This window comes from Zonotrichia leucophrys, chromosome 6, assembly GCF_028769735.1.
Source record: "Zonotrichia leucophrys gambelii isolate GWCS_2022_RI chromosome 6, RI_Zleu_2.0, whole genome shotgun sequence".
Taxonomy (NCBI): domain Eukaryota; kingdom Metazoa; phylum Chordata; class Aves; order Passeriformes; family Passerellidae; genus Zonotrichia; species Zonotrichia leucophrys.
Genome location: NC_088176.1, coordinates 35076899 through 35098124, shown reverse-complemented (window position 1 = coordinate 35098124; position 21226 = coordinate 35076899). Strand labels below are relative to the sequence as shown.

At 44.0% G+C, this 21226-nt stretch overlaps 1 protein-coding gene across 2 annotated transcripts in view; it reads left to right on the top strand.

Annotated features, from left to right (window-relative positions):
* The window catches only part of MCU (mitochondrial calcium uniporter), an 86744-nt gene extending 65560 nt beyond the window's left edge, over window positions 1-21184 (top strand). Inside the window, exons 2-8 of one of the 2 annotated variants that reach the window (XM_064717173.1) lie at window positions 8473-8542; window positions 12384-12554; window positions 13345-13449; window positions 15648-15808; window positions 16288-16491; window positions 18013-18129; window positions 19244-21184. In XM_064717173.1, coding sequence (XP_064573243.1) covers window positions 8473-8542; window positions 12384-12554; window positions 13345-13449; window positions 15648-15808; window positions 16288-16491; window positions 18013-18129; window positions 19244-19360 — 945 coding nt within the window. In that variant the 3' untranslated portion in view covers window positions 19361-21184. Of the gene's footprint in view, window positions 1-8472; window positions 8543-12383; window positions 12555-13344; window positions 13450-15647; window positions 15809-16287; window positions 16492-18012; window positions 18130-19239 lie in introns of both variants that reach the window. The other variant, XM_064717175.1, reaches the window with a different exon arrangement.
* Window positions 21185-21226: the final 42 nt, after the last annotated feature.

Below are 21226 nucleotides of genomic sequence, written 5' to 3'. Positions count from 1 at the left end.
TGCTTAGGGACTGAACTTGTGAGAATCAGAATATCTATAAAGCTTTTCTGGCACTTCTGGGCAACACTCTTGAAGTTCCCTGCTAAGTGCCTCATAAAGGATTCAATCCTAAAGTGAGTTTGGCCTCTAGGCTCACCCTGTAAGGCTCATAATCCCAGAGAAGGATCCACTTTTTGTGGACTGCCTGGATGTGCCTTTGTGGGTACAGCCTCTTGCTGTCTCAGAGTACTTACCTTTCTGTTCCACCAGCTTTTGGACCAAACCCAGGTGTGAAGTTAGCCAGAGAGATGAGATTGTTTTGTGTTGTGCTTTCCTGCAGGGAGCTGATGGTGTAGGACTCCCCCAGCAGTGGGATGTGCTGTGGCTTGCAGGATGTTGCACCTCTCCATATCTGAGGCTGTGCAGATCCTCCCAAGCTGTGCATGTGCTGGCTCTGACTCCAAAGCCTGCACGAGCCTGCTGTGCCTTTCCACCAGCGAGGTTCCCTCCTTTCTGAGTTTATTTCCCTGGAAAACCAGTGGGAGTTGGCTGCTCCCCAGCACACACAGGCAGAAGGAATTCCCTTGCACTTGTGGGAATTTCGCTCTGTAACGCTGCTCATTGTTTCATTCTTGGTGCTGGGAGTGCAGGGATGTCAGGGAGGTGCTGGTTCCTCCTCAAAGAGAAGCTCTTTTTCCACTGGGAGAAGAGGGGCAAGAGCTCTTGTTTGAAACTGGTTCTAACTGAGGCTAAAGGAGTTGCCTAATGGGGTTGGTAAGTGCTAGAGGAAAAAAAATCAAACAAGAAAGCAAACAACAAAATAACAGCTGAGCTGCCCTGGGGAAATGGCTGAGGGGAATCCATCTGATGCCTTCTCTCTTGGTTATGCAGTTTTCAGCTGTGGGTGGCTGAGAGAGACAAAATCCCTGAAATTAGTGAGCTCAGAACTCACTGAGTTCTTCAAACCTTTTTTAAACAGTGGTTGACAGTCCCCTTAATTTTGAGAAGAGAGTTATAAACCTTTTCAGTAAGATTCAAGTGATGAATCAGGAAATTAGGGAAAGGAGTTTAGCGCTCAGGTTTCAAAGCTGACAGAGGTTTAAATGCATCCTAGTGTTTTGTTTGAGTTCTATGTTTCAAGCCTTCAGGATTCAAAGGAATTAAAATTCTCAGGTTTGTTTTTTTTTTTTTTCCCCAGTAACCATGAGGATTGTGTTAAAGAAGTGGAATCCAAACCATCCTGCTCCACTAAAGCAAAAATATTTTCATGGTGAAACTGTGATCTGGCATCACAAACGGTCAGGGAGAAGTTCCAGCCCTGTTTTGTGTTGTCTGCCAGAGGCAGGAAGTTCTGTGTGAAGGTTGGGTGAAAGAGGGAGTGTGAGGGTCTGGTGTACCCTGCTTAAGTTAGGAATTGGGTATTTCTCTGTAAATTGTTGGCACTTGCAATAGAATTAAGAATATAGATTGAGAGGAGGTTTTGGATTGGGGTTTTGATTCGGTTTTTAGTTAAGGGAGAAGTGGTGTGAATGGTGGCAAGGGAAGCACCTGTTCAAAGCAATGGATTCTGCCTGGCTGATGGGCTTAAGATGTCAGCTCAACTTTTTTCCCATTTATTACCTCCTCTTCCTTCTCTAGTCTCCCAGCGGCTCAATCACACCCATCAAATGCAGTGATGTTCCTGCTTAACAACAGTTCCTGCTGCAACTCCTCAGTTCAGTGTCTCCAGAGCAGCAGTAATGCCTGGGAGAAAGGCACAATGAAGGATGAGGAACAGTTATTTCATCCCTGCTTTTTCCCTTTTCTGCAGAGAATTAATCTCTTTCCTCCTTCCCCCTCCTCTTCCTGGACACTGTGGATTACCTGCTTCTTTTTAGGCAGATGGGCAAAGGAAGCAGGATGAGAAAGGAGTATTTATAGCTCACCTCCTGTTTATGTTCCCTTCCTAGCAGATGTGCTAGAGCTTTGTACTAATGCTGGAAGAAGAGAAAATTCAGGCAGGAGCGAGAGCTGAGGCAAATGAAGATCGTTTGCTAACGCGTAGGTCATACAAAGTGCTTCCAAATGTAAGGAATAACACTTCCCACATCTTGCTGGCATTGCCTTTTTTTTTGTGTCTGTCTACAGCCTGATTTTAAAACACAGAAGAAAAAATCCACGAAGAAAAGCACTGCAGTTCAGACGGGTTCTTGTTTGCTTGACCTTCATCCGCATGAAGCGCTGCCCTGTGGGGGCAGTGGGCGCAAAATGTTCTTTTTGGTGTAAAATCTGACCTCTTGAGTGGGATGGAGCAAGGGCGTGCTGTCAGAGAGAGAGAGAGGAATCAGTTCAAGCCAGTGGGATTTAATCAGACAAGTGTTGTTTGGGTCCTGGGAGACGGTTGAAAAAGGCAGCAGTTTGGACTTAGAGTAAATTGTGCTCAGAAGTGTTTGGCTTGTTGCTGTCACTGCCAGGGCACAGCTCTTGGGTATAGGGGCATTCCCTCTCCAGCCAGATCCCTGGGGGTTTGCATGGATGCAGTGGGAGCTGTACCCTTCTGGGAGCAGGGGCTGTTTTATCACATCCCAGACTCCAGAACAGCTGCCCAGGGTATTTCTTCTGGGAAATACTACACAGATGTATTGGCTGTGTGAATGTATCCAGAGGGAGTTTGCATGGATGCAGTGGGAGCTGTACCCTTGTAGGAACAGGGGCTGTTTTATCACATTCCAGACTCCAGAACAGCTGCCCAGGCTATTTCTTCTGGGAAATACTACACACTGTATTGGCTGTGTGAATGTATCCAGAGACCCCAGCGAGAAGCTGGAGAACATCTTCCATAGAGGGCTGAAAATTCCTGGTAAAGTTGGGCTCAATTTCAAAGGAAGATGGAGATTTTTTTTTAATATTTGTCTCTCAAAGAGAGATCCTGGAAGTTGGGCAATGGTGTCCAGGCACCTCAGAAAGAAAAGAAGGGGGTGAGAGGTGCAGGCAGACAACTCCAGTGGCAGACAGGCCTTTTTTGGTCCCTTTGGAGGTGTCTGAGGAAGGCAGGGAGGACGCTGAGGAGGAATTAGCAGGAATTAGCTGAGGTTGGCACTGGCAGCAGGCGGGTCCCTCATGAGGCGCCGCCATTGTCCCCTGGTCACTCACTGCCCTCAGAGCCCTCAGTGAGGGACTGCTGCGGGCTGGCAAGGTCCTGTGAGTGCTCAGAGCCCCACACTGGCTCCTTTGTCAGGGGTTTATTGGCAGACTGGTTTGAGAGTCACTGGGTGGGGGGCCTGGGGCTGGGAGCGGTCTCTGTGGGGGCTGTGTGGGGTGTCATGGGGCTGAGGGGTCTCTGATATCTGTGGGGTGTCACAGGGCTGAGGGGTCTCTGATATCTGGGGTGTCACGGGGCTGAGGGGTCTCTGTGAGGGCTGTGGGGTGTCATGGGGCTGAAGGGGTCTCTGATATCTGTGGGGTGTCATGGGGCTGAGGGGTCTCTGATATCTGTGGGGTGTCTCAGGAGGTGGGAGGTGTCTGGGGTTGAAGAGTCTCTGGTCTCTGTGGGGTGTTTGGGGCTGAGGAGTCTGTGGGCTGCCCAGGGGATGAGGGATCTCAGTGTGCAGTGCCTGAAGGGTTTCTGAGCAGAGTTTCATCCTGGATAAAGGGTTGGGTTAGGGGCACAGTGTTCATTTCAGGCTATTTCTTGATATTATCTGCTTTAATTGGCAGTAAATCAAGTTTCCCTTAGTGCAGTCTGCTAAGCCAGTGAGCAGTGGTGACTGATCTCCCTGCCTTCATCCTTTTATCCTGTCCTGTTCCCAAGGAGCTTGGGAGCAGCTGGCTGGGCAGCTGGCCCCAGTCAATCCCTCACAGCTCAGTGTTCTTCAATCCAGGCAGAGCTTATGTGCTGTGCAAAACCACTGGCTGTGGTGGGAAGTCACACATCTCATCCCTCAGACAGCAGGTTTCTGGTCAGGGCAGGGCTTTGCCCTGGGTCTCCTTTACTTTGCAAACAGCTGCTGTGAAGGGGAAGGAAAAGGGGAGGACAGAAGGGAACTTTGATAATTTAGAATCGAGGTACTGTGTTGAGTCTTTATTTTCTTTTTTTGTTTTGGTTGGGATTGAAAGCATTTGAGATGGTATTTTTTGTTTAGACTTAGATGTTTATTATTTTTATTTATATTAGAGTCTCACAAATTGTGAGTTCTACAGTATTTCACTAACAAGTTACACAAATGGCTTTGTATCTATCTCTACAAGGTCTTTTAAGAAAAAACTAATTAAGAAATAACACTTAAATTATTTTTACTTTTAGCTTAATAACTAATCACTCATGTCTTGTCAATGTGGACTTTTCTGTCTAATTACAAAATACTACTCAAACTCATGAAGAAGAAGGACTAGTTACTGCTTTAAAACTATTATCTTATATATATTCCTATATTTTAAAACTTTAAACTCCAAGTGCTCTACTGTGTGATATTACGCACTTCTAATCAAACTACACACTCTTAATCTTGGTTCTCTTATTCAATTTTGGAAGTCTTCTCCACAGCCTCAGGTCAAATGCTGTGATCTCTTGGGGATCAGTGTTTGTCAGCACAGGGAGTCTGAAATTCTCAGCCTCCAGGGTTCCAACATCCTGTTTAAGAGAGACCAGAATCACACAGATAGAGTACAGGAGCAGAAATGAGCTCAAGGCAGATAAATGGAGCCCTTCAGGATGGTTGAGGATGGCTTGGGCTGCTGGGGCTGCTTGGGGAAGCTCACAGCAATTTTCACCACTCAGATTCCAGCCTGGAGGCTTTAGGGTAACCACTTTTAGAGCCAGGAAAGACATCCAGTGTTTCATGCAGCAGAAGTTGGGATAGAGGGGAAAATACCTGTTTCTTGTTGGAAAAGGTGAGCTGCTGTGGATCAGACTGAAGGCCGCCTCATATAAAGGAGGCCCCTGGTAATCTGTGAAATAGATGTGCCAGAAGCACTTGCAAGAAGAACTTGTGTCTCTTAAATGCTTTACTTGTAGTAAGAGATTTTTATGCAGAGAATGCTCTGTTTTCCACAGAAGCTCTGCAGTTCTTGCTGCACTGGCACTCCAGGTAATGAGTTAGCAGCATGTTTTACTTGGGTTCTAGAGTCAGATGTTAATCTTTTTTCATGCTTGGGGTGTGGTTTTTTTTCCTGGTCAGCCTCTTTTCTGATTTTAATTAGTGTTTGGAGACTCAATCTCCTAAAGTTGTTGGTGTTCCATCATTGATAATTACATACCTGGAGAACAGGAGCTGCTCCCTCTTTCTCCATCAGAATAGCCAAAAGGTTGATTTTTTTCAGCAAGACTTTGATTAACTTTGTCACCCCGGTAGTGTTGATAAAGCTGCATTAGGACCTATGGAGATGCTGTTATTTGTGCCTTTGGGCTGGCTAACACAGACCTGGAGGAAGGATTAGTGTTAGGTAGAGGGCTGGCACTTTATTCCTCTTGCTCCTTTAATCATTTTGGGAGCGCAGCTGCTGCATAACCCTGAGCCTCTTAGCATGCATCTTACTGCAGACAAGGCAGGAAATGAAGGATCTGATGGATGTGGAATGTGAATTCCTGCATGTGTTCCTGTGAGACCCAGAAAGTTATCCTAGTGCTTAAAGCTTTTTGCTTTTGTGGTCTGCCTTGGTGCTTTTCACACTCCCAAGAATTGCTTATTTTGGGAGGGGTGGACAAGCCTGTATGGACTAAAATTTGGGTGCAGTTATTGCACACTTGGTTGCTGAAGGGGAGTGGGCTCTTGGCTGTTTATCTGAGGGGCAGATCTGGTCAGTAAAGCCTGAAATGGGTTCCTCTCTGTGCCCTGCACTGCTCTGATCCCCAGCTTCAGCCTTCTGACACCTTCCTGGATGAAGCTGTTGAGCTGCAGACATCGGGTAATGGGTTCAAACATTTCTCTCCACCTCAATGTTAAAACAACAGTCTCCCTTCAGGAATAGAAATGATGGATGGCTCCGTAAGCTCGTGCTAACCTTGGGTGACATACCATGACATCTTGGGCTCTGCTCAGTTTTGAGCTCATTTGTTCCTCTTTTTCCCTTCCTGCCCAGTAGAGACTGTTTTTGTTGATAAGGAATTGCACCAGCAGCACAGTTCAGAGCTGCAGGAGTGACAGATACGAGTGTTTAACAGCATCTCTCCTGTAAAAGGTTCTGGCAGCACCTCTCCTGTAAATGTACACTGCTGGGGAGGGGAGTGTTCACAAACAGAGGGGTTCAGCCCATATTGGGATGCAAGAATTGTGCAAGGGGTTAAGTCTGGGGACACCTCGGGTTTTTGATGAGTCACCTAACATGCCCTGGTTTTTCCCACCTGTTTTGCCTTTTCCCTGTTTTGTTCTATGAGGGCAGGAGGCTTCTGGAGTGAGCTTGTGTCTGTCAGATACTCGTAGCCTTAAGGCAAAGTCTTTGCCTGTGCTACCTGATAATATCTTCCAGCTCCATGCTTGTTCTGCAGTAAGATAATGCTGGCTTTAGGGTTTAGGATGTTCTGAGAACTGTGTTTTTGGGCTGCCGTCCACATCTGGTGGAAAAGCAGAGTCCTGCTGTGCAGTGTTTGAAAAATGAATGAATTATGTTGTGTAGAGGGGGAGAGTGAAGCAGTAAAAACCTCATGTCAGTGCTGGCTGTGCTGTGGGATCAGGTAGAACAGGTCTACAAACAGTCTTTGGGGTAGTGCTGTGTGACTGAGGAGGGTTTGTGTCTCGCTGAGTGAATTCTGCCCGCTTGTTTTTGTATCTGATGCTATTTTTGGAAAGATTGAAATTCCCCTCCTTAGGTAAAAATTGGTTCTGAAAATTGATTTGCATGTGGCACCACATCTGATCCTTGAAGCTTCTGACTTTGTTAATAATATAACAGTAATGCCAAGACAACAGAGCTGGATTTGTACAGCATGTGGGATTGTAGCTGTGTTTTTCTCAGATAGTTTTGAGTCTAAAACCTGGGTTTTTTCAAATGGGAGGGGTAGTCCTGATTGCTCAACAGCAGCACATGCTGTCAGAGTCGAGAAGACTTGGTTATTTCACTTGTAAAAAAGCAAATTTGCCTTTTGGTTCCCAACATGCAAGTGTTTTTTGCATTACTTTTGCTGAAGCATTCAGCTTCCCACTTGAGTTACAGCTGTTTGGTGCCCACTTATTTTCCTGTCTGATTTGACCCTGGGAAGCTGAAAATGCAGTTGAGAGGAGGCAAATTGAAAATGACTGATTTTTGTTGTCAAAATGAATAGAAATGAAATACAAATACAGCACATGTCACAGTGAATTTCTAGAGCTGTCAGTGCAGTGACCATCAGGGCCAAAGGTCCTGCTTTTGAGAAAGATCAGTGGAAACTGCCCTTGGTTTGGATATCAGGCTTCAGAGCACAAGGCAAGGAGCAATTGAAGCCATTCAAAGTAGGTTATCAAAGGTAACCTCATGAAACACAGAGGTCTGGACAATTTGGCAGAGAAATAATCAGCAACCTGGGTTTTGTTTGCAAACTTCATTGGAAGTTTATTAAAACAAGTCCTCCCTGTAAGATACCTTTATAAAAATGTAGGTTTGGCAGCTGTGTTTTAGCATTCAGCAAAGAAAAAATATCCCAGACTGCAGGAATGTCCGAATTGGACAACAGCTGTTGCAAAATCCGAGGCTAGCCACTGAAATGTGAACCACCAGGGACAGGTGAGAGCTGTGTGTTCCCCCTTACTGTGGTGTACACTTGGGCTGCTTTGTGCCAGAGCTGCAATTTCAGTGTTGGGGAAGGATTAGTAAATAACCAGTGTAATATCATCTTTAAAATAGACTTTAAATCACTCTGTTTGTAGATTTTCATGGGCAAATGAGTCTCTTGCTAAGTTTGCAGAACATGCAAACCCATTCATGTGCTTTCTTCCTGTTGGGCTGTTGTTATTTTTTATTTTTATAGCTCAGTATTACAATTATTGCTTTTTATGTTGGAACAATTTGTTCTTCTATGCACAGGCGTGTTTATTGCTGTGTATCTCAGAGTTCAGCTTCTCTCTGTAAGGACATGAGAAAAGTAATGTTGGCATGGAAAGCAACCAAAGAGAATGACCCTGTTAATCCACAACTCTAAACATCTATCCTGGTTATGCAAAAAACTTCTTTTTGTAACCTTTAAAGACTTGTGCTTTGCTATGATTTCTACTGTGTGTCTGTGTAGTCAGCTAAATGGATTTCTTAAAACTGCTTGACTGGGTGGCTTTAAAAATCCGTGTCACATTAGGGAAAAAACCACGAGCGTTCTGTTCCAGACTCCCAGCTACCTGTGTGCAGAGTGAGGTGTGTGGAGGTGAGCTTGGCTGCGGGGGGAATCCCTGCGGGGTGACAGATGGGAAGGGAAGAGGCTGTTCCTGACAGGCGCTCCGGCTTTGTGGCCGCTCCTGCGGACGGAGGAAGTGCCTGGGGAGGGGCACGGAGATGGCGGGGGCCGGATCCTGCCCGACTCTGAACATTTGTCCTTTTCCCCGTGTTTTCCAGGTGCACCAGCGGCTGTCTCCTTGGCAGAGCGTGAGAGTGGTGTATTGCAGTACCGTAGTGCCCTCTGATGGTGAGTACGCACCAGTTCCTGCCTCGCTTGGACTTCCCCAACTCACGTTTCATTCCCTGCCCCCTTTTCTGGTGGAGGCTTCTTTGGCTGGGCACCAATCCAGTTTGGAGCTAAGTGACAGAGAGAACAACGTCAGGAAGCATTAAGGCAATGGGCAGCTTTTCTATGAACTGTCCTTACCAAACTGGACAGGCTTTGTAAAGAAGGATGGAATTGCGTGCAACTGTCCAAGTCTCTTTGCCAGCCTTCTTTCTGATGTAGCTGTGAGGTCTGTATGACCCCTGCCCTTCAGGGTGCTCTCCTTCCTGGAGGGAGCTGCCAGAGGCTGGAGCCAGGCTCTGCCCAGTGGTGCCAAGAAATGGATGCACAGGAAATTCTACCTGAACATGAGGAAAATCTCCCGTGCACTGGAACAGATATCCCAGGGAGGCTGTGGAGTCTCCCTCACTGGGGGTACTCCAGAACCATCTGGACACAATCCTGTGCCATGTGCTCTGGGATGTCCCTGCTTGAGCAGGGAGGTGGCACCAGAAGAATCACTGTGGTCCCTTCAGCCTGACCCTACCTGCCCCCTAAAGTCCATTTATGTAACAAAAGTGCAGTTCAGCTCCATGCCATAATAGTCAAAAGCATCATTTACTACAGTAAATAAGCTTTGAAGCCAAGGCAATATTATTCCTTTATTTAAATTCTGGGACAGCTCAGGCATGAAGCTTTTTTGATAAGGTTGTCAGAGCACAAAGCAAAAGGATGCACTGGTGGAACTGTAAAACTCTCAGTGTGCCATAATGCAAAGAGGAAAGGAACAGCTTTCAGCTGCTTAACATCTGCATGCTGTGCACAGGGAGTGGAGCTGACAGACTGGGCATGGAGTGGATCCTCTCCTTGTTAAGGCTTCTAATAAGGTCTGAAAGCTAATAAATGAAGGGTTCCTGCTTCCCCTGCCAGGATAACAAGTGTGCAAGACAAAGAGAACATGACTGCTCTGCAGAGCTTACATGAAAACCTGGCAGCTTAAACAGGTAGAAGTGAGAGGATGTGTAAGGTTGCGAAGATATCTGCCTGTGCTGATTTGATTTTACTTTTTCTCATGTTGTGCTTGAATAATTCTCTCATTATTTCTTCCTATAACTTTGTCTTTACCAGTAGCCAATGTTCAACACTGACTTCTTTGGCCACACTTTTTTCTTATACTGTACTTCATTTTGACCTCATTTGTTGCTCAAGTTGATCTTAGGTGAAAATGGAAATATTTTTAAAAAAATACCCATGACCTCTTGCTGGTGCACATATATTGAGTCAAAACTTTGTGGCACTTGGTTGGAACTCATGCCTCAAAGCAACCCCACATTTAATACAGCATGTAAAGCTTTTCAAATCCCCCACAGTCTCATTTAGCACCATTCCTGGCCAGGCTGTAGGTGACTGTAAATGTAAGTGCAGCGCACTTGTATAAAATTAATTTCTTTTACTTGTCCCATGCCTTTAAATCCTGGCTTAAAATTTAACTAGGGGAAGATTAGCTGAAACCTTAGCACTGTAATTAGAGAGGTGCCAAATGCTTTGTCCCCTTAGTAACTTGTGAAGTAGATGCAGAAGACACACAGGGCTGTGGGAGAGAAGAGTGAGGCAGCCATATCACAGGGACTTGTTAATGACTTTTACTGGAGCTGCCTGCTGCTGTCTGTTAGGTTTGTGTTGTTGTGTCCTTCAGATTTCCTTCTTTTCTTTGCCTCTTCCCTCTTCAATGCAGTAAAAATCTGACCAGCATTGCTTGTGTGGGAGGTGGTGAGAGGATCAACCTGCAGTCATGGACTTTCCCCACCAGTGAATTAAGCTAGGAAATTACTTTTACAAGGTTTTTGCAAGGAAAACATAAAGCAGCTGCTTTAATTTACAGGCTTATGGACCCTGTCTTTTGAAGGGAAATAATTTGGTCTTTAATACTTCACCTAAGCTGGAAGTCCCAGTGAAAGGCTTTGTTTGTGCTCCTAATGCTGATGACTCCTAAAATGCAGCAGGGCTGTTCCTGGCAGGCACTTCCCTCCAGAGCTGGCAGTCCTGGAGCTCTGGTTGTGGTGTGGTACTGATGGGGATATGTGGAAAAAGTGTAAATGCAAACATTGTTCTCTCTTTTCTCTGCCAGAAATCTGCCTCGCTGCCTGTGTGATCCAGGTAGCATTTTAAATGTAAAGAAAACCTGATAGCTGGTGTCATAACAGCTGCTGCTAAGGAGCTCTAAGTTCTGTCTGGCAGTCCAAATATGTTAGCACTTTGCTTTATTTCTTTCCAGTAAATATCTGATTCTTGTCTCTGAAGCCTGCACTTCAAAACACTAAAGCTACTAAAATCCTGTCAGATGTCTGAGTCTCGAGAGCAGGCATTGATAGGTTTTCAAATACTGGGGCCTCTTAGGATGCTTTAGTTGTTTTAGGTGACCATACTTGGCTGCTTCCATCTAGTCTTTAAGGACTTGAAGGCAGCAATCCCTTGCAAGAGGGAAAAAGCTTTTTTTATGCTTGATTCATTTCATGAAGGTGTGTGATAGTTAAGAATGAGAAGAGAATTCTTCTGGCTTTGTACAAATGCACATGGTAAATCCTTTCTCAATATCCACAATCCCCCATTTTTGGAAATATGTGTTGCCCCAGGACTTGTCCCCATAGTTCCCTTTGCTAGTTAAAATAACATTTGCCTTTATTTCTACTTCTGTTGACTTTTTGACTGACTGGTTTTCATATTAGCTGCTTAAAATGACTTAGCATGTCAGTGCATGAGTTCAGTGGGTTTAAGGAGACAGGAGTTGACCAGGACTACAACAGGTTGGGATATTGAGGCAGATGAGTTGTGGGTGGGTGTGACTGCACCATCCTTGAGACACAGAAATGCTCTAAGCAGTAAAAAACCCTGTGTGTTTTTACATAAGAAACACACCTATAAAAGCAAATAATTTTGAGGTGTGCTGTTATATCTTAGCAACTACGTCACTTGAGGACAGTTATGACTGTGATTCAGTGAAGGGCTTAGGGAATATGAACTTTTGACTTCTCTTTTCTACGTATGGATCTCACGAAGTACACGGAGCAGGTTGTGGCAGTAAAATAATAAACAGCCTACAGCTCATATCGGTCACTACCATTGATTTAAGAATTACAGAAATCCTCAAGAATGCCCTCAGAAAAGCTTTTTGCAGCACCAAAGAAATGGAAAAATCTTGTTTTATCTACACCTAAGTAGTAATGCCTGTCTGGAGAAGTACAAAGCATATTGATCCCATGAATTTTAGATTAAATGACCTTGAAGCCTAAACTCAGAGTGCTGTTCTGCTACAGCCTCATGCTCCTGACTGCTTTCTTACATGTTTTGCCTCAGGACAAGGAGGAAGAAACCAGAACTAAACAAGAATATAAACATTTGAAGCGGGTCCTTCCTTGGTGTTTCCTAATAGACACAATCTGCCTTTGTCTCCTGAGCTATAAATCCTGCTGTAAACAGCAATGTTTTGTCTTCCATAGTCTAAAATGCTTTTATTCTCAAAACCTAACCAAAACATACTGTGCTGGCATGTTATGGCTTTTAGATATCATGTTGTCTTTAGAACAAAGGTGGCTGTGTTTAGAGTAAGTAACTTTCACAAAGTACAGAAAAATACTGCCAAGTTACTGGAGTGAGAATCTCTGCTATACCTCCATTTTTCTTTGGCCACATCTCTTGAGAAAGCCGCAAGTTTAATGTGTTATATTCAGATTGCAATCAGGCTTGCCTCTTCTCCGTGGAACAAGCAGAGCAGATCTGTTACCCTGTGACAATGACTTGTGTTGTTGTTGCTGTTTCTCTGCAGAAGTGACGGTGGTGTACCAGAACGGGCTGCCTGTGATCTCTGTCAGTCTCCCATCGCGGCGCGAGCGCTGCCAGTTCACCCTGAAGCCCATCTCAGACTCTGTCGGGGTGTTCTTGCAACAGCTGCGAGCAGAGGACAGAGGCATTGATCGGGTTGCAATCTACTCAGCAGGTACTCTTGTTTACAAACTGATTGATTTACTTGCCTGCCAGCTGTCTGCATCCAGCCTTTTGCTTTTGGAGTGGAAGTTCACTGTAGTGTGAGTTCTCTGACCTTCCTGAAAGAGCAGAATGTAGAAATGCTATTCCTAGAGTTAGAATATTGTGTAGCCAGTGCTGCCAAGGAAATCAGTCCTAATGGAGATGTTTTCTGGTGAGTTCCCTACTATTTAGTAGGAAAGATGCAAGCTGTGCAACCTACAGAGAGGTTCAAATCGATTTATAAAGGAATTGGGTGTGGAAGATGTACATGGGAAACAGTATCCTGCTTTAGCAATGACAACTCAGTCGTGTTTCACCTTTCCTTGTCCTGGCAAAAAGTGTCATCCTTTACAAAGACTATTCACGTTGTTATTGTAAATAGCTAAGAATTTAAAGTTATTTTGTAAACTCAAATTCCGTTTTGGCTTTAAGGGACTCTGCTCTTTGATTTTTGGTCATATGGCAAAGCACATCAAGAGATCAAGTTCGTCTGAAGACTTCACTATTTTTATTAAAGATTTCTATGTTTTTCTGTATTTTTGTACACTACTTTTATACTTTGGATGTACTATTTTTTCATAGTCCAATACTGTAAATTAAGAGATACATGCTTTGGTTTTCTGTAAATAATATTTACATTATTGTATTTACAAAGAACAGAAACCAAACAGCTGGACTTGGGATGGTATTACAACTTAGCCACAGCATGTTTAAGTTCTTTGTTCCTCCTGCTTAATGCATCATCTGTGTTTTCCTTACAGATGGCACACGTGTGGCCTCCTCCACAGGCATAGACCTGCTTCTGCTGGATGACTTCAAACTGATCATTAATGATGTCTCCTACCACGTCAGACCACCAAAGAGAGGTAAAGCAGCCTGCTTCTGCTCAGCCCTGGGAGTACAGCTCAGTATTCAGTTCCCTGCTTCACTGCAACATGCTTTATTAACTTGTTCAGGAGCATGGAGTGTTGTTTCTAAAGGGAAACCTCCTGGTTTCTAATCCTGCCCTTGGAGCCCAATTTAGAGATATCCAAGTAATCAGAATAATCACTAATGAAAAGCAGATATTTCATTCTGTTCAAAGCTAGTGCCCCCAGCCCTCAAGAGAAATAAACAAAGAAATAGAATTCCTTTTCATTTGTAAGTTTTTCAAATTTTTTTTTATAATTACTGGAAAGTAATTTAATTTAACTTATTCTGAAGGAATGCAGTACAAGATGGGAATTAGATTGAAACTTAGATTGTCTGGTTTGAAAGAATAAATTGTTGCTTCCCCTGACAGCTAACATTGTTTCCATTTAAGTGTGGTACTTTGCAGATAATATTGCAGAATAAATATTGCAGATAAACCTCAAAACCCTGTTAGCTACCAAACAGTGAAATAAAGGAGACTGTGCCCTTAGAAGAGTCAGGTAGGAGGGGTAGGGAAAGTAACCTATTTTGAGTCAATAAGAAAATCCATTTCAATAATATTCTTTGAACATGTGTGATTTTCAAGATGTGAAAACCTGCAGAGAGGCTTTTGAGACATTTTCAGTATTACTGGGGGAGGCAGGAACTCAGTGTTTTTATCTGCCCTCTTTCTTCTGGGCAGCTTCATAGCCTTCATAAAACACCAGGTTCTTGCATGCCTGTAGTTACCTCTGAGGATTTAAACAAGAGAGACAGCTTGGGAAATGCTGTTTCTGTTTGGCTCTTGGCTCACAGATGTGGGGGATTTTATTGTTCTGTTATTCAGGAGTTGGGAGTGCAGGTACTGGGTGAGATGGTCTCTCTCCCCTAAATATAGAGTAGACTCACCTCTACTAGAGACGATTTTTTCCCCATCTCATCAAAAGCACCTTAGCAGAAGGTTCTCTGCTCAGACTGGATATCTAAATCACTGGGTACCACACACACCAAGTTACTCTGCTGTCACCCACTGTGTGCTGCTAGGTGAGCTCTGGGATCACCAAGGTTACAGGAAATTGTCTCCTAGGATGCACTTGCCAAGGAGATTTCTATAGTTTGTGCTAAAATGAATGTGCCTGCAAATAGGCACTGAGATTAGTTCTGTCAAACTTTTCAGCTCTGGCTTTTGCATTTTTACAAGATCACCTCTAGTATTTGAGAATGGAAATGCCAGAATACTGTAATTTTAAATAAGTACTTCTTGATGTTTGCCTCAGTAGGAGCACATGGATTTTTCTTTGTAGGAGAACTGGAGCCCTTTAACTAGAATGAAATTATTTACTTTGTGTGTCTTGGCACAGGCAACTGAGTCACTTTTTTTCCCTTGAGCTGCTGGTGTACTTTTTGAGTTGGTAAAATCATATTTTGATACCTTTAGGTACAAGTCCAAGGATGCTACAAAAATTAATTTTTTTATTTGGTTAATGTCAAAATATTTTGCTTTTATTGCAAACTTCTTTTTTTTTCCGATCTGGAAGACAATCCAATAGTCACAACTCCTTTAGGAACTGGTATCCTCTAGGAATCCTTTTTGAGTTGCAATGCAAGGATAAAGGTGTTTTTGAGTCGTGGCCCTGCTCTTGTTTCTAGATGCTGTGTGGGAGAGCTTCACTCCTTTGCAGGGAGCACAGCGAGGGGTGTTACCCACAGAGCATGGGAAACAATTCCTGGCACTGGCACTCTAAATGCTGCTGCTGAGGCTGTTGTGGGTCCCTAACCCACAATGTTCAGTTGCCATCACCAATAATTCTGGCTGCTGGTGGTCTGTATTCTGAATTCTGCCTGTGTCTTGACAGCTGGTGTGATGGATCATAGCTGGTTAAGTTTGTTTGTCTTGTATATAAATACGAATCAGAAGCAGCTGTTGGATAAGCTGGCCAGCTTTATAGGACACCTCTCTTCTCCTTTTTCTTATCAAATTTTAGGAATATCCAGTAGTAAGGCCCTTCTTTCAAGGGAATCACATTGTCTTAGAGTGCTGGAGCTCTTCCAAAGGCCTCTTTGTTGAGAAGATAGTTTTGTTCATTTCCAGTGCAGACTAATAGTGATTCCCCAAGGGCCCATGAGCAGCCCTGTGGGCACAGTGTATAAAACAGCCTCTGTTTATCCCTAGAGCTCTTAAGCCATGAAAATGCCACGACGCTGAATGATGTGAAGACGTTGGTTCAGCAGTTGTACACAGCCTTGAGCATCGAGGAGCACCAGCTGAACAAGGAGAAGGAGCTGATAGGGAGACTAGAGCAATTGAAGGAGCAACTAGCACCTCTAGAAAAAGTAAGGAGTTTCTCAGTGTGTTGTATTTATCTTCCAAAGGCAGCCTGGGTGGATTTCCAGGTTTTAATTGGGTCCCTGCCATGCTTCAAATAGTTTTAAGATCACTGAACCAAGTGTTTACCAAGCCATGTCTGCTTCTGGTTTCTGTGGAAATGTTTTGTTTCCTTGCTTCAAGTAGTTGGAAATGATCTTGTTAGTAAATAAAAGCTGGGGCTAATGCAACAGAACATCTCTGAATATAGAGAAATAAATACTTCCCTGAGGCATTCAGAGCATGCTCAGAGTAAGTATAGGTGACAGCATAGGTGATGGAAAAGAAGCTGAGGTTTGTTTGTATGTGCATCATGCATAATCAAATCATGTTTCAAACCACTTAATGTTGCTATTAATATAAGGGACTGATTTTGCATTATTATCTCTTAACAATATTAACATAATTACTTCTGAGAGTGCAAGATGTGTGTTTCTGCCTTCTGCAGGTGAGGATGGAGCTCAGCAGGAAAGCAGAGAAGAGGACAACCTTGGTGTTGTGGGGAGGCCTGGCCTACATGGCCACTCAGTTTGGGATTCTGGCCCGCCTCACCTGGTGGGAATACTCTTGGGACATTATGGAACCTGTCACCTATTTCATCACCTATGGTAGTGCCATGGCAATGTACGCTTATTTCGTAATGACCCGCCAGGTAGGACTTGCTGTGCTGCTATTGACACTTCAGTAGAAGACTTTCCTGGGCTCTACTCACTAGAAAAATAGCAAAGTTGTGCCTGCTAGAAGCTGCTTTGCCCCTTCCTTGTCCTGTTGGAACCCAGATGTCACTTGTTTAATTTGTGCTGGCCAGGGAGGTGGTGTGTGGCCATAGGGTGTTCTCATGGTGGCCCTGGCTGGTTGTCTTACCAGAAATGCTTTTCTAAAAGTGTTAGGTGACTGCTGTAGCCAAACAGATTCATCTGCTGGCAGATATGGTCAGTACAGACAGGTGTGGCTGCCTGAGATACCTTCTGGGCTTCAAGGAAGCCCACCCCTCTCACATGCCATGCTGGCCTTTTTAAGGAGCCCAAGGATGATCAGGCATCTTGTTGGAAAAGCCTTTCACAGATCTGGCCTCCCATCCAGACGAAGAATCTGTCTCGGGATCCTTGTAAATGTGACAGATTCTCTATGGATTTTCTAGTGCATGTTTTTTTGTCCTAGCATTTCCTAATTCTGCCCAAATAATGAGGAAGGGAGGGCTCAAAGTGTCTCTGCTGTCACAGGCCCATCAGAACAGATGCTGCAGGTGTTCCAGCGTGGTGTCCCAAGGGTCTGTCAGCTGCATCATTTCAGAGACAGTATTTATAGCAGTTTTCCTCCCTCCTTTATTCCCCACAAACTTGTCAGTATGAAATGTTATTTGTTATTGTCTCTGCATGGAAGGATTCACACACTAGGGACAGGAGGAAGGTGCTAGTAGCTCACTGCTGGAGTGTAACAGATGAGTAGAGAAACAAATGTCTGACTTAGCTGGGTCTGGCTGGGATGGAGTTAATGTTCTGCAGAGCAGCTGGTGTGGTGCAGTGTTTGGCACTTGTGACCAAGACAGCCTTGGTAACACAGCAGTGCTTTGGCTGTTGCTGAGCAGGGCTGGTACAGCATCAAGGCCTTCTGTGGTTTTGTTCTTCCCTGCTCTGCCCCCTCCCAACCCCCCTCTTCCCATCCCTGGGAGCAGGGGGTGGGTGAGGTGTTGTGAGGGAACACATCTGGGACAGCTGCCCTGAACTGACCAAACTGATACTCCATGCCACATGATGTCACATTTTGCAATAAATTGGGAGGGAGTTTCTCCAAAGCAGCTGTTGCTCAGAGCCTGCCTGGGCATTGGTCTGCTGGCAGGAGGTGGTGAGTGATTGCTTTTGCATCACTCTTATCTTGTTATGGGTTTTTTCCCTCAGTTACTAAACTGTCTTTAACTTTACACTTAAATCTTTCTTGGTTTTTTCCTACATTTGGGTGCTTTCTCTGACCCAGCTGTGCTGCAGTGAGTGCTGGGTGGGGATTTAGCTGCTGGCAGGGGTCACCCACCCCTGTGTGAGCTTGGACCAGGCTTGTGCCTCCTGTCAGGCACTGCTCATTGTCCTGAAAACACCTGAGACACTGTGCTATGGCATCCAGTGCTGCCTCCCTGCTGTAGCTTTATTCCTATTTTCTCTCCTTTTTCTCTCTTTAGGAGTATGTTTATCCAGATGCCAGAGACAGACAGTACTTACTATTTTTCCATAAAGGAGCCAAAAAGACACGATTTGATCTAGAGAAATACAATCAACTCAAGGATGCAATTGCTCAGGTAACAACAATATTTCCAGAAATACAATAAAGAAATTACTGCTTGCTAGGTCTTCATTACTATTAACAGACACACCTCAAGCAAGAAGGACTGTATTTTAAGTTTTCAGGCCATTTTCCTGTCACAGCCATACTACAATCATTGAATTGGCTTTGATATTACCAGGAATAGAAGTGGAAGTGTAAATCAACATGAAACCTGTATCAGTCTTTAAGGGCCTTTAAGAAACTGCTGGTAAATCTTGAGTTGCTTCAGACTCTTTATGCCTCAGAGGAGCCTAATTATTTTTAAGATTTCTTTTCTTCTCAGCTCCTACACACCAGATGGATTTAGTGAGGAATGAAGTCTTGCATCCATTCAGTTCAGGTCTTCCTGACATAGCACTTCAGTGCAGTCCTGAAAAATAATGTTCAGGAAATGTAGCTGTATTGTTTAAATCAGTGGGGGCAGATTTCTCAGACTCGGGAGACAGACACTCTTGACAGATTATCCATGTTGTGGGATCTGTTCAGCAAAGGATAGAGATGTTTCCTTGTGTTTCTCAGAGCCTTATTGCAGAAGGATGGTGTGAGCAGAAAAAGCAGAATTACCACATTATTTTTCACTGTTTTCTATCATCCTTTATTCCCAGGCACTGAAAATGACAGTGTAAGATATCCAGGGCAAGACAAATTCTACCTCTGGAGAACAAATTACATAAGGAAGGACCCAAAGGTCTTTCTGGGGTTTCTTAAGCCATTTGAATGCAGATGCCGTTGGATGGCCATGTTTTCCTGGAGCTTTTCTTCTAGAATCAATCATCCCTAATAATCTAGTCGGGATGTTGATTTGTTGGGGTTTTGTTGGCTTGTTTTAAAAAATATTTCAGTGAATTTATGGGGATCCAAATCTCCCCTACCCTATTCCTTAAGTGGCTGTGTGCAGACAAGTTCAGAGAAATACAGCTGAGAATGGTTTTTGTAAATATGAGCTTTCAACTTTTGGGCAAATTCCTGCTGGACAGGGAAAAACCAAGGAAATGTGGGAAAGCTTTTCTTTCTCTAAAGGGAAATGGTACTGGGGGAAGCTGTTTTGGGAGCTTGTGCTTTATAACATGTCCTTTACTTTTAGGCAGAATTGGACCTTAAGAGGCTTCGAGACCCACTGCAAGTTCATCTGCCCATCCAGCAAATTTCTGAAAAGGACTGATCAGCAAAGAAGCTCTGAACCCCGGCAAAAAACCTGTTCATAGCTCTTGCCTTTTTTAATTAAAGCATTGCAGGTGGAAGCTGGGACGTGGTGTGGGGGGTGGAGGGTTTTTACCTTTAATCAAGACAAAGGACTGTAAAGGGGGAAAATCTCTTAAATCTGAAGATGAGACATTGTGGAATGTTAGTTCTGAAAAGGGCTTGGCAAATAGTCACATTTTTAAAACTGTCAGAATGGAGATTGTGTACAAATACAGGATTGGGGGGGTTCATGAAGAGAATGTAATGCTGGGGTGTAGGGGTGTCTTCTTCCAGCTTTGCAGGGTCTGCCTCTTGATAGGACACCAGCAGCCTGCTTAGCTTTTTAAATTTTCCTTTACCTGATTCCAATCTCTCTTTCTGTCTTGAAAAAAAACAAAAGGAGAAAAAAAATAAATGAACAAAGAATCCAAGCCACCTGGAGCTCTGGCTGGTGATCAGAACTTGCACTCCACCGCCATTAACACGCACACTTCTGGTCAGACCTGGTCTCTTTTATAAAGTTACTACAAGACTGCTTTCTACTGGAAAACCGTGAGCTTCCCCTTCCCAGCCCACCCCCTGTGCTCCACTGACTTCCTCCTTTGCTTATTTGTAGCACAGATTGGTTGTAGCCCAGTGAGAGAAGGAATGAGTTTTCTTCTGGACATTTGATAATTGATGTTTTGGATTATTCCAGAATAACTCTCGAAATTTGCGTCCCAATGCCCTTGAGCTCCTCCTGGAAACCCATGGCAGCACTGCATGAGCGGTTTTTTATATTCTGTCTTAAGGCAGGGAGGTTCCCCTCTTCCTACCCCCAGTCTGAGAGCCACCTGGACTATGGAATTAGGGAGGCCTTAAAGGATTGCAGAACTGTTGCCAGAATCATGACTCCTGCTTTAAAATGAACAGTTTTGGAATATGGAATAATGAATCTTGATACTTGACTGCTTGTGTAATGGGATAGAAGGTTTCACATATTGTCAGAGCCTTTCCCTTGCCCAGAGGCTTTTTGAGAGCCTGGGGATCCTACAGTGCAAGAACAGAACTGCTTTGGTTCTGTAGCACTTTCCCCTGATCGAGTAGCTTTAAGTGAACTTTGTGTCCACAGGTCAGAATTTCTTAGGAGTGGCTAATGACATCTCTTGTTCTTAGCTAAAAAGAAATAAAGGAAGGAAGGTCAACCCATTGCCCTCTCTCTTAGCCAAGGCTGGCTGCTTTCTAAGCAGATAAAACATCTCTTCACTCAGAGCAGGTCAGTCTGGTTTAGCACCCTGCTGATAAATGCTGTGGAGACAGGATGAAGGTGGGAGAAGGACACTAAGCTTTATATACAGAAAGGCTGGCTGCTTCTTTTTGATGTTTCACTACTACTCCTCACTGTGTCATGGAAAGAGGCTTCTGGGTTTTTTTTTTTGGAGAACCATGTTTTAAAAATATAGGAAAGAAAATAATTCAGTATTAACTAGATGCCAGGTGCCTTGCAGATGTGGAAACACAGCTGGGATTGCTGCCTCTTCTCACTCAGTGGCATGTTGGACCGAATGGGTGCATGTTTCTAGTTTTGTTTTTTTTTCTTCCCTCCCCCTTCTCCTCTGTCTTTCCATTTAATTACATTGTGTGATTATTTTTTATCTGTTTTATCATGTTTGTGTGATGAGTTTTAAAAGGAAAAAAAAGTGAACACAATCCTGTAGCTGAATCCTTGGTGTGTGTTTGGGATGAGGGAGGGAGCATGGAGAAAACAAAAAAAAACCTGAACATGTGTAAAATCCTGTATCATTTATGAAATATGTATAAAAGAGCAATGTACTTCTGGAACAATAAATAACTATTCAATTTTTGAATCAGTGCTCTTGAATAATGTTCTTTTCCCCAGCTGAGAAGAG